The 13,040-nt window shown below is 40.6% G+C and overlaps 1 protein-coding gene across 1 annotated transcript; it reads left to right on the forward strand.

The window, feature by feature from the left end:
* The first annotated feature begins 3,036 nt into the window (after positions 1-3,036).
* Positions 3,037-11,832, forward strand: got2b (glutamic-oxaloacetic transaminase 2b, mitochondrial). The gene is made up of 10 exons (XM_084349268.1): positions 3,037-3,195; positions 6,727-6,883; positions 7,186-7,314; positions 7,402-7,461; positions 7,547-7,708; positions 7,916-8,020; positions 8,243-8,393; positions 9,519-9,684; positions 9,821-9,971; positions 10,524-11,832. Exons 1-10 carry the CDS (start codon positions 3,113-3,115, stop codon positions 10,644-10,646), a joined length of 1,287 nt encoding a protein of 428 aa, XP_084205394.1. The 5' UTR covers positions 3,037-3,112; the 3' UTR covers positions 10,647-11,832.
* The last annotated feature ends 1,208 nt before the right edge of the window (positions 11,833-13,040 follow it).

Below are 13,040 nucleotides of genomic sequence, written 5' to 3' on the forward strand. Positions count from 1 at the left end.
AGATGTTCTCTCAGTCATAAAATATAAGCACACATACGTCAAACACTGGAGGCTTAACCAAAGAAGCTCATCATGTCATTGTTTTATTCATTTGTCTTTGCACAGAGGACTGAACGCATTGCAGTTTGACATACATGAAGCATATGGAGGCAGATACACTGAAAATATAATTGAGATGCAGCACTTTTTTCCTTTCACTTGTGATCAAATCAAACCCCTTAAATAAAAATGTGCGACTGCATATTTGAGAGCTGCCATCCAAAACAAAGTGAACAAGATATTATGAACCACAGTGCGACACAGCGAGCTGGACAGTGTTGGAGAAACAGAGCCCACACGGTGTCAAGAGTTATTACTGCAAGTGATATACGAACTTAAACGTCGGACGGTTCACTGGCACCACCTCACATCAACTCATCATCACAGCAGCCTGCTGTCACACAACCTATTAACCTATTACCTCACAGGAAGTGCAAAGGTGTGAGCATATTGTGTGTTTGACGATGGGGGAGTGCACACACATACACATGGATACACTCAAATATATACTCTACAGTGGGTATAAACTCCAAGCTAAGCTGTGAGGCGTCACTCAGCATTACAGTCAGTAACTCTTCACTCTTATCAGTTTTCCATTATTCTTTCCTGCTGCTCTTTCATTTTAATGCTTCTTTCAGCTCTGCTCTGTTTGCTCCTCTCTTACTCATTACTGTCATCAGTTTCTTTCTAAAAAGTGGTTTAAGGACAAATGTGGATTGATTTCAGCCCTGTTCTGAATGAAAACACACATACAAACACTGAGATGTAAAACCAAATACCTACCAAGTATAATATTAAAGAGACAAAAATGACAACACGTCATGTTTCCTAGCATGCCACTGAATAAACAATGGGAACTGTATTGTACTTAGCCTCATCTCTGTTCCACTTTGTTGTTGAACATTGCATGTGAGAATGTGTGTTGTCTCTGACTCCATGGCTTTGTTGGAACAATCCATATCTCCTCCACACACAGGCAGTCCCACATGCAAGCCAAGTTGATGTCCCCCTCTGTCACTGTGTTGGGGTGCCAGGGGGAGTTGTCTGTCTGGTTGCAGGAAAAAGAAATGTGTCATGGACTTCCAGGCATTGTTGTGTGATCTTCTTCCAGGTCTCTGTTCCTTCTGCTGTTCTTATAAACTTGTATGATGCCATCTTCACCTAACACAGCACTTCTGCAGAAACATCCCTCATTGATTTTTCGAGGGATATGAAACAACTGGGACATAGCTGTTTTCTGAAGGTTGTAACCATTTTGTATCGCATATGTGAACTAATAATTCAATGACTGTTAAGCTACTACGGGTGAAGCAGTGAGTGCTGCAGAGCTTTGTGGAGTGAAATGTAGTGAAGGTCTCCATCTGGTGGGACGTTGGAGACAACAAGCGATCAGGAAAAGGTGAAAAGTAAATCAGTAATGAATGCTATTTAAAAAAAAAACAAGAGTTTGGTTAAACACTGTTTCTGCTATGTGTAATTCAGCATTAAATGTCCAATGTCTTGTTACATGACATGGCCACAGATGGTTAAAGACTACTGCTGGATAAACATGCATGGAGGGACTGTAATAGCAGCTGCAGCTCAAGATATGAAGCAGTGTCCGTTGTGTGACACTGCCCTCAATAGGACAAATGAAGTAACTGTATAATGCTACTGCCAGGGAATGGCATCATTTCTGCAATCACATCAGATTTAAAAAAAAGTAACCATCACTCTTAAGGCACATTATGTAACTTATTTTTACCCTAAAATAACAGCTACACGATCATTTTGATGATACAGTGCCTTGTAACAGAGTGAATGGCGTCTCTGTCTCAGCCACTCCGCCCCCATCACTTGTTTCTGCACTATGTAACTTCAGTGAGAGGGTCGGATCACAGCGTTACATACATGTTTACTTCAACATACAAGTTTTCAACACATAACATTGTTATGATGTAATCAGGGCCATAGCCAGGGTTTAGAAATGAGTGAGGTCCAGATTTTTTTTTTTTTTTATGGAGCTACTCTGTTAATGAGACTCTGTTGTCTTTAGTGAAGGAAAACCACAGTCAGGCTTCTCCTCATCTCTGTTCTTGATTTAGTCTGTCCCACACAGATAACTGTCTTACGGAGAGCTGTCAGTTTAATATGCAGGGAATTGGGAGCAGACCTGGGATTTGTATTTATGATAGTGGTGTTGCACTCAGAAACTGTGCAGTGGCACCACAGCTGAGGTTCTTCTTCGTCTTGTGAGGAAATCTGCCTTCTTGTGCATGAAAATAAACAAACTTTGCACACACTGTTGATCCAGTCCCATGTCAGCCTGTCATGGTGGGCTGATAGTCCTGATGGTCACGCTACAGCAAAACGTCTTTGAAAATTCATAAGAAATCAGTTGTTTTGAATCATCAACACATGACAATGGAGGTCACCTCTGCAGACAGGCTGCAGTCAGGTTGATAAACGGGAGTGAAAATAAATCATCTTTTCAATCCCAAAAGTTAAAAGTAATCTCTGAGCTCTCGTCCTACTACGATAATGTCATCTGCGCCCGATTCTCACACAGTCACACCAACACAGCAACACAATGTAATTTTTACTCTACTCTGTGTCTTTTTTACTCTACATTCATTTGTACACATTCATTTATGGGAAGAAAATGTCTTAATCTGATTTTTTTTTCTCTGTATTAATCTATTTTGTATTCATATATAGACATATGTGATGATGTTGAAGGTCTTTTTATTTATTTATTTTTTAAGTCTTTTCATGGGTGGAAGGAAGGTAAATTTATTCAAATGCTGTCCAGAAGTAAAATTTTAATTTACTTGTGATTTAACTTGGATGATTTTAACCTTGGAAAACAGGGGAAGGAGGAGAAAGGAGGGAAATATTGTACTTTTTACTCTATTGCTCGTACACCCCTCTCAGGATTAGTCGGATTGTAGCCTCAGCTCTGCTTCACCCACGTTGCGCATCACTGTACGCTGTCGTGACGTCAGCACGTACTCGATGCGTAGCGTCGTCGTCGTCCCTGCCCTTCACATCCGTCCACATCCTACCAGGCTCTGCTCCCAAGTGCAGTCCAACGATGGCCCTGCTCAAGTCAAACAAGGTGATCTCCTGTCTGGGGAACATTTCCCCGGCCCTGGGGGTTCTGTCCAGCCGCAACAGGTAAACAGCGATAAAACACTCAAAGCTAACAGAGAAAGAGACATTTAGATACAGTTGCCATGGTCGTTTAGCGGCTCGCCTCACATTAGTTTAAGCTAGCTTGACCTGCAGACAAGCTGTAATTTTAAGGTTATCGTTAACAGTTATTGCGTCATTAGATTTATGTAGAAACTTCACTGCTCTGTGATTACTTTAGCCACACCAGCTGGCTAGCTTATCGTAGACAGGGGTCAAATGGTTTCAATAGGCCCCGGTGTGCTGTGTGAAGTTAGCTCCTGTGGCGAGAGCGCCGCTAATAATCTCATGTCGGTTAGCTGGTTAAGGTGACAGGCTGCAGGTTTATGACTCGATAACCTCCCAGGTCAACACCTGTTGTGCTAGACATCCTCTCAGATTTGCACTCACTTGACCTCAGAGGTTAACTCGCTATCAGTGAAGCTCGCTAAATTACTGATGAAAGTCACGTTGGTGTGTCAGCAGCACAAGTTCCGATGGAGCACTCGCCGGTGTGTGGGTGAAAATAACAGCCCAGCTAACGGTAGGTTTGTTTCGTATTAAATCAATTGTTTATAATAATATTTCGTCTAAGGTGGCTGCGAGTTAGCTTAATTTCATATTGAGCGGCAGTTTTCTGAAGGATTTACACGATCGCGATGGCCTCAACTGTCAAATCCCACGCACAGTTTGAGCTAAGCGACTTGTCGTAGTTGGTGAAGTCGTGTGCGCTGATTGGCTGTCTTGTTCCGCCTCTGCCCGCTGATTGGCTAAGTTCTAGCGGTGAAGCTGAGATAGGAACCGATGTCCTTTCAGGGTGTGCTTGGAGGGCAAACTAGGTTACATCCGTTACTGCGCTTTTATTGTGTTAAAATATCTCAAGTGTAACCATTATAAATGTAGACGTTTTGCTCAGGCGTTTTGCACATATCTTCACATCTTTATTCAGCCTCTGCTTCTGTCTCCGCAGGTGTAAACGAGGTTTCGTTTAGCTAGCCGGTGCTATCATATTCCTGTCTGTGTGGGTGTGTTTCTGTGTTTCTGCTTGTGTCTCATCTTGTCGTCTCGTGTTCCAGCACATTGGTCTGGTTTCAGAGACTGAATAAATGACAATAGGGATTTTCCACCACCACGCTAGTATCAAGATTGTTGCAGAATGATCACCCCTTTTTAACCCCAGCAGTCCTGCCCTGCAGCTTGCCTAGAAGGCCTTTGGTCTATTGATCACAGATAACTGCCAGTCACTGTGATGTTCGTGTTTATATAAATGCTGATGTTCAGCTGTTCAAAGGTTCTGTGTACATAAGACCACTTGAACCTGAATGCCCCTTACTGTATATAGCATTTAAATCCGCTGCAGTGATTCACAATTATACAAAGTAAAATAATTGCAGCCTCTTATGTTTGCAGTTTGCACAAACAGTTAATATTTTTTAATATTTTTTATATGCTCCCATATCCCTAACTAATTTTGAGTAGTGTACATACATGCGATCTTTGTTAAATGCCCTCTCAGTTAGCTGCTTACTGTATTTCCCCTGCATTTGTGCAGTGAAAATAAGGAAATCTTATCTAATCGTAAACTTCAAAAGTATATAGCATAGCACTGATAACAGCATTTACAATACACTCATAAATAATAACTACACCCTCACAAATACAATGGAAGCAGTACTTCTCTGACACTGTACGAACATTTTAATCATCAGAAAGGTGGGCGTTGTGTTTTCTCGTATTGTACTTTTAAGTGTTGCTTCCATTGTGTCGTCTACTGCCTGTAGTATCAGGATCAAACAGCCCATTGTATCAAGTTAAACAAATGAAAGACTGGACTTAGCACATACAGTACATGCTTTTAAAAATAAAGCAGCGTGATCCTTTTTGAATTATTAGCAGGAGATTGGAGACCGTTGCCCTTTTGCAAAGTGTTCGGTCCTAAATTTAGCTGCAAACTTTGGAGGGTTTATAAAGTAGAAGAAACCTGAGACAATATATGGGCAGTGGCGCAGTGAAGGTTACAACAAGCAGCAACCCTCATTTATCAAGCAGATATATGTGTCTTACATGTATGTATTGTGTTTGTAATGTATTTAATTTACATCTCAAGTACAAAAGTTTACAGTGGCAAGATTATTTTTATATTTGTAGCAAGCAATGCATTATGATACTGTAGCCAAATATCCAGTAACAAAGCAGCCAATAAAGCACTGATTTCATCAGCCTTTACAACAAATGGAATCGAGTAGTCTACCACAGTTTAGTTTTCAATTTGCATTCATTTCATTTAATCTCAGCACATTGGAGTAGTGCAGTCCCCCATTACTGAATATAGACTTCCATTTTAAGTCCAAGTTGTATTCTAAGAAAAAGTAGAAATTTAAAACAGTGTATGCTTTATTTAATGTTTGTAGGGATAATCATTGCATTCATAGTTGCTTTGTGAGTTTGATAAAACCATTGAGATGCCTTCAGTATATTTCACATGATGCCATTTTATTTTTTGATGCATAACGCTCACCATGCACTGATGACTCAGCTAGTGTGATTCTAAGTTGTGGATATTTTTGTCTGATCCATCCTCTTTTCACTTCACAGTAGATCAATATGCAATCCCTTGTTTCTTTGGCCTCAAAGAAAAGTATTTTAAAATCTTTCCTCTTTGTTAAAATGGGAGCGTCCAGTGTTACTTTCTAGAGTGACTGGTGTGTGTTTTACTATAGTACATGTTGTAGATCACCAGTCTAAACTGGATCTAATACATTTACGCAGTGTCATGTGCATAACAAGCTGTAGACTGTGTCAGGCTGAGGTCAAGAGGTCAGAGTGCATGACCTTATGAATTTGATATTCTTTCTGAATTATTGTAGCAGAGAGCGGCACGCAAAACACAGTTAGTTTAAAACTGTTCAAATACAAGTTTGACATGACATAACACTGTCCTTGAACTAGAAAATATAAAAGTCTTAAGCATGTTAGCAAATGATTAATAAATGATTTAAAGGTTGATGATGAGAAGAAATTAATAAATTATAGGACTGAAAAATTTAAGTTTCTGAAAAAGTATTGGAAATATCGCAAAAGTAAAGGTAACAGAAATGGTAAAAAATACTAGCATGTGTGTTTATAATGAACATTTCTCACTCTAGAGTATTGGTTGTTGATAATGGTGGGAAAAGTGACTCGGTGAACAATCTGAAGTCCCAGATTACCTCCTGTTTTTGGACTTTGGACCTCAATGGATTATAATGTTTGTTTCATGAAACTTGTGCCCACTGACCATGTGTCGTTCATGAGTCTCTACGTCAGTGTGGTATCCTAAGGTCACATGAGGAGTTAATCTCACGCATTAGGTCCACGGCGTGTTACAGGAACATGGCTAATTAGTGTGACCCGTGTCACATAAGGCCATGAAAACTTAAGAAAGCAGCTAATTTCATCACCTTGTAAAGGCACATTAGTGTTTCTGTTTGTGAGGGAAATTGACTGTGTTCAGTCTTTGCCATCTCATCCTCATCACCTGATTTAATGTTGTTGCAGCTCATGGTGGGGTGGAGTGCAGATGGGTCCCCCCGATCCCATCCTGGGGGTGAGCGAGGCCTTCAAGAAGGACTCCAACCCTAAGAAGATGAACCTGGGAGTGGGAGCCTACCGGGATGACCAGGGCAAGCCCTATGTGCTCAGCTGTGTCCGCAAGGTACAACTGTCACCAAGCCATGCAGCGAATCCACTATGTCTCTCTCATGTCACACTCATGCACACAGTGATATCCCCCATGCAATCAGGGTTTAGTGGGAAAAGCAGTCATATTATAGCATCTTAATTTCTTTTGCTAATGACCTCAAGGAAAACCACAGTAATGCACTTTTAGACTGTGATATTTTTCAGCTAGTATTTTGAAAATGGAAGAGTCTCTAAATAATAGATGTTGTATGTACAAAACAGGGAGTACTACTGTGTTGTGTTTTATCCTTTTTGATTTTCAAACCTTCTTTCTAGGCAGAGGCTATCATTGCAGCCAAACAGCTGGATAAGGAGTACCTAGCCATTGGTGGTTTGGGGGACTTCACCAAGTCCTGCGCCCAACTCGCTCTTGGCAATGATAATGAGGTCTTGAAGAGTGGCAGGGTAAGATAACTCCTTCAAACTAAATGAAATTCAACTCAATTGATAGTTTAAGTCCAAGTCAGTACAGCAGTCCTCTTCTCCCAACAGAGCATCACTGTCCAGACCATCTCAGGAACTGGATCTCTGCGCATTGGGGGCAACTTTTTGGTGAGGTTCTCTTGTATCAGTCATTTCAGACAAACCAACAGTTAGGTCAGGCTGGTTATCTCACCAGGTCCTTCCTTTGTCTCAGTCTCGTTTCCATGGAGGTCCTCGTGATGTGTACCTGCCCAAACCGTCCTGGGGAAACCACACGCCCATCTTCAGAGACGCCGGCATGCAGCTCAAAGCATACAGATACTACGACCCCTCCACCTGTGGCTTTGACTTCAAAGGAGCTCTCGACGACATCTCTGTAAGACTTTATGTGTTTGCCCCCATTTTTGTTTATAACCAGGATTTTATGAAGTGACTTTGTTGACAGAAAACTGTTTATTGTGCAGAAAATAATCGGTTATATAACCAGTTGTATGTCTGGCAGTGAAAACACTGTCAAACAAGAGAGTCTGTACTACACATGGTATTGTAAGGTGATTAACCAAACACTTTTCTTATGTCACAGAAAATCCCAGAGCAGAGTGTGATCATGCTGCATGCTTGTGCCCACAACCCCACTGGTGTGGACCCCAGGCCTGAGCAGTGGAAGGAGATTTCTGACATTGTTAAGGTGAGTACAAGTCATCTCAGTAAAGGCCTGGGGAAGTTATATTTTAAAAAAAAGTCTGCACATTTTCTTTTATCTTCAAATCAGAAGATTTTTGACAGTTCAAAAGCCACAAGTGATAAGCACGGTATTTTATCGAGCTGTTATCACTTGAAACATTACTAACTTCTCGTCTCTGTCCATGTCTCTCTCCTATGTTCTACCTCTTTTATTTGCACCTCATAGAAAAAGAACCTGCTTGTGTTCTTCGACATGGCCTACCAGGGCTTCGCCAGCGGCGACATCGACCGTGACGCCTGGGCTGTGCGCTACTTCATTGAGCAGGGCCACAACATCCTGCTGTCCCAGTCCTTCGCTAAGAACATGGGTCTCTATGGTCAGTCAGAATTCAACACGAGCTTAAAGAAATACTAATAAAGATCACATAAAGATAACAGTACAGACATGAGATGAAAACTGAGCTGCAGGTTAGTTTTTGCTAGCGCTGGACAGGGTCTGCCCATTTTAGCATTGACCAAACTGCAGAATCTGTTGAAATGAGTGATGCTTTCAAATTCATAGAAACATATATATGCTGTACTGTACATACCATAAAGCTAGAGATACAGTTCTGGAAGACGTTTTTTTTATGGAAGACAACATGAATGAGTGCATTTGTTCATAGTGACTGATTGTGTGAACTGTATCTTGTGTTTTATCACCACCCAGTGGTAAAAACTAGCTGGTCACACATGATTTATTCCATTAAGGATTCAGACTCACAGGACTAAATGCAATTGTACTATTATGTGAGAAAAAATAAGTTAATGTCAGCTTTACCTTTACCTATACTACTAGTTATGTTGTGTTAACTCAGAATATACCCCAAAGCAGTCATCTAGATACTCGTCAGTGGTTTTGTTCTTCACCAAAACAATGTTTCATAAAGTGAATGCAGCGATCTCTTAAGCTGCAGCGATTTATCGATTCATCAGTTAGTTGTCAACTATTAAATTAATCGCCAACAGTTTTGATAATTAATTGGTTTAAGTAATTTCAATTTTTTTAGTCAAAATGTGAATATTTTCTGGTTTATTTCCTCCTCTGTGACAATAAACCGAATATCTTTTGGTTGCCGACAAAACAAGACATTTGAGAAGGTATTTTGGGGCTTTGGGTTGTTTTCTACCATCTTTTGACACTTGATTGATTACTCGAGAAAAAAATTGACAGATTAATCAACAATGAAGCAGCCCAAGTGATCTCTAGTCTTCTTAAAACATGTTCTGAATGAGATCTCATTCAAATCTCACTGAAGGAAGCCATAAATGTTATATTTTTAAGTCTGTTTTGGCTTACAATTGTATGATTGTCATGTGTAACCCCTCATATCTAATTTAAGTTCCAAAATACACTTTACTGGTTGCAAATTTACAGTTCTCCTTTTTCGACCACATTGAGTTGGTCAGATTCGCTGTAGATCACGATGTTTAACACTGAACGTGGATTTTGATGTTCACAGGTGAACGTGTTGGAGGCTTCACTGTGGTGTGTGGCGATGTAGACGAGGCAAAGAGGGTAGAGTCTCAACTTAAGATCCTGATCAGGCCCATTTACTCCAACCCACCAATGAACGGCGCCAGAATTGCATCAATCATTCTCAACACACCAGATCTGCGCTCACTGTGGTAAGTGCTTACAGATGCGTACATATTACCTGCACCAGATGTCAAACTTCAGGTCCAAGTCTCCATCTTTCATTTGCACCAAACTGTTCAGAAATCCATTTCCAGATCTGTTTGACCCTGCCTTCTTTGATTCCAGGCTGGAGGAGGTCCACGGTATGGCTAACCGCATCATTAAGATGAGGGAACAGCTGGTGGCTGGTCTGACGAAGGAGGGCTCCACCCACAACTGGCAGCACGTCACCGACCAGATCGGCATGTTCTGCTTCACAGGACTCAAACCTGACCAGGTACACACACATTTTGGCCTTTGATAGTTGACATTACAGAATGGAAAAACATGTTTATCACTGAAATTTAGCAAATTTTAAATTCTTACATAAAACCGACTGAATTAAATGATGCCATACAACAACGGCTAATTCTCAGAGAAAATCACGTTAAAGGAATAGTTTGATGTTTTGGGAAATACGTATTTTTGCTTTCAGGTAGAATTGGATCGAGTGTAGGTAGATTTGATAGGTCAGATTTATCTGTTAATTAAAAGGCTACAGCCAGGAGCAGAGACCACCGACTGCCTTGAGTCTCCGCTGGTTGCCGGGCAACTGCTCATAGCCAAGAAATAGTCTGGCTCTAAACCCTGCACAAAATGGCAGATTGTTATTTTTACACTGCGTTTTTGTACAGATTAAACAAACAAGATATGGCTAGCTAGCTGTTTTCTGTCTTTTCACTAAACTAAGCAGCCACTGACTTCATATTTAGCGTACAGGTATGAGAGGGGTGTCGATCTTTCCATCTTATGGCTGCTAATTGTGTGTGTTCATTTATGTGTCCCACAGGTTGAGCGCCTGACAAAGGAGTTTTCCGTGTACATGACCAAGGATGGCAGAATTTCCATGGCAGGCGTGACCTCTGGGAACGTTGGCTTACTGGCACACGGGATCCATACGGTCACCAAGTAGACTGGATGCTGCAAGGAGAGCTACGAAATCAAAGCAGCAGTGTTTGAGAGGAGCTTAAAAGCATCACTTATTCTCTGTCTCCTCCATTCCACCATTTAGAAAAGAGCTCAATATTTAGTTAGACATTTTCTTGATTGGATTTCAAATTCAACTTGGAACATTTGCTGCTGTTAAACGGTTTAATTTCTGGTTACCTTTTCTTCAACATTTCACTCAACCGGCTCCCCTGCCAAATTGTAAAAGACATGTTTGCTCCCACCACAGACGGATCATCTTTGCTTATTTATTATGTGGAATCAACTGTTGGCTGTGCATTAGTGTCCTCCTAAATGTGTGCCGTTTATCTGCTGTGAGCTCATTCACCTTAAAACATCAAGGAACCAACATCGGGGTAATATTAGCCTGTGCATTAGCGTTACATTCATGTTGAGGTCTCTGTTGCATTTGAAAGCCCGTCGAAAATGTGAGTTCTGTTATGTTTTTTTCCTTAATTTTTATGGAAGAGTCGTAGCACTTTATAAGGTGTAAGGCACTGTTTGAGTTTCAATATTAGGCTGGCACTCAATTATGTAATCTGTTAACTGTCAGGCAGATCTCTGGTTTTTCATCTGAACTAATCCGTCATCCAGTAATTTCCTTATTATTTCTGTCAGGAATCTTCCTCACTATGTTTCCAATAGGACTCATGAATGATTTTTGGTGGGAGGGCAGCAGTCTCTCTGTCAGTCCCTTTTAATCCCAGATACAAAGAAGCTCATAAGCCAAAAAAGGGTTAAACTCGGTACAGACAAGCAATCAACAATTTGAAGGAATTACACAGATAGGAGTTTTTCTTCATATAGCACCACAGCCCTAAATCGAATGTCCCATTTCTTATTTTAACGGAGTCCTTGTATTTCATACAGATGTTTCTGTGTTGGGATGAGTGGGATACCTGATTTGGGTGAACACTGGACAGTTCATGAAGAAATATGCACATGCTACTCATTTACTCAGACATCATGGTTCATTGAATGAATCTGTTCGTCAGTGATACTGTTGGATACACGGGGAATTTTAAAAATGTGGGGTTTGCCCCCAGTCTGGTCATACTGAAACTGGCATGTCGCCGCCACATTTTGCATTCTGTCATAAAACAATGGATCAGTGATCATCATTGAACAAACAATAAATGGCTATAGAGTAATACGTGTTCTAATGTGTGTTTTTTCTAGTTTTTCCCCTCATTTTGTGATCAGTTGATCCATTTACTTGCAGTTTACCCAACTTTCCGAGTTGGTATGCCTACATATTGCTTATTTAATGAGTGATTTGCTTTACATCACAATAATGATGAACTTGCACTATACTCTAGGTCTACAGATCATAATGCTTGCTTTATTTTAAAAACTTACTGTCATACTGTGATGAGTCATTTTCCAGAGTGATGTCAGAATGAGACTGGATCTAAAGCATAGCTGGATTAAAGGGTAAATTCACCCCAAAATTAAAATTCTCTCATTATCTACTCTTCCCCATGCCGATGGAAAGTCGGGTTTCTTGGACAACAAAATATTTCTGAAGCTTCACAGTGATGCAGCCTTCTTCTAAACAACTGAAGTAGATGGGGACCAAAGTGGCATACAGCTCATCCAGCATAATCCAAGTCTCCAGAAGCCCAGCGATCCCAAAATGATTTGAAAGGATGTTATTTGCACTTTTTTAAGGTGAAATCTTTACTGTAGCTGCTAAACTAAAAGTGTTCACACACCCAATCTGAAGTGGGTGCACCAGCTTGACCCTAAATAAAGACTTTTCAAATCAATTTGGGATTTTAGGACGTTTGGACGCCAGCGAGCTGTATGGAGCCATTTTATTTATTTTCCCTGGTTGTTTTTCTGACGTTTTAGAACAAATCCCCTTCTACTTAATTTGTTTAGGAGAATGCTGCAACGTTGCTTTCCCTTGAAGCTAGTGTTAGGTGGACTACAAAACTTCAGCGGAGTCTCTCACAGAGCCTCTACAGGACATAACAGGGCTGGAAGATAAGGTGATAATGCAGAAATGATTCAAAGACCATAATCACCTCAGTTAATTTCCTGCTTTAGTAGTAGTGACATTCCCAGAGGAAGTTGTAATCAATCACATCACCACAATCTTATGTGATACAGTTGGCCACTTTTCCCAGTTGATAACCTGGCTCTGATCTACAATGCACTGATAAAAATGTTACCTTACTCCTCTTTAGTTTATCAGTCATTGAACTAATTGTACAATGCTAAAAACACAACATAAGACTTCTTACCTCATTTCCAAACAAGTACCCTTGTGCTAAATATGTTTTCTCTATATAAATATTCGGGTTTGGCCCGTTTAAGGAGGAGGATGAGTCGTTTCACTGCAGATAACTACAAT

This window comes from Pagrus pagrus (genome assembly GCF_965226575.1).
Source record: "Pagrus pagrus genome assembly, chromosome: 1".
Taxonomy (NCBI): domain Eukaryota; kingdom Metazoa; phylum Chordata; class Actinopteri; order Spariformes; family Sparidae; genus Pagrus; species Pagrus pagrus.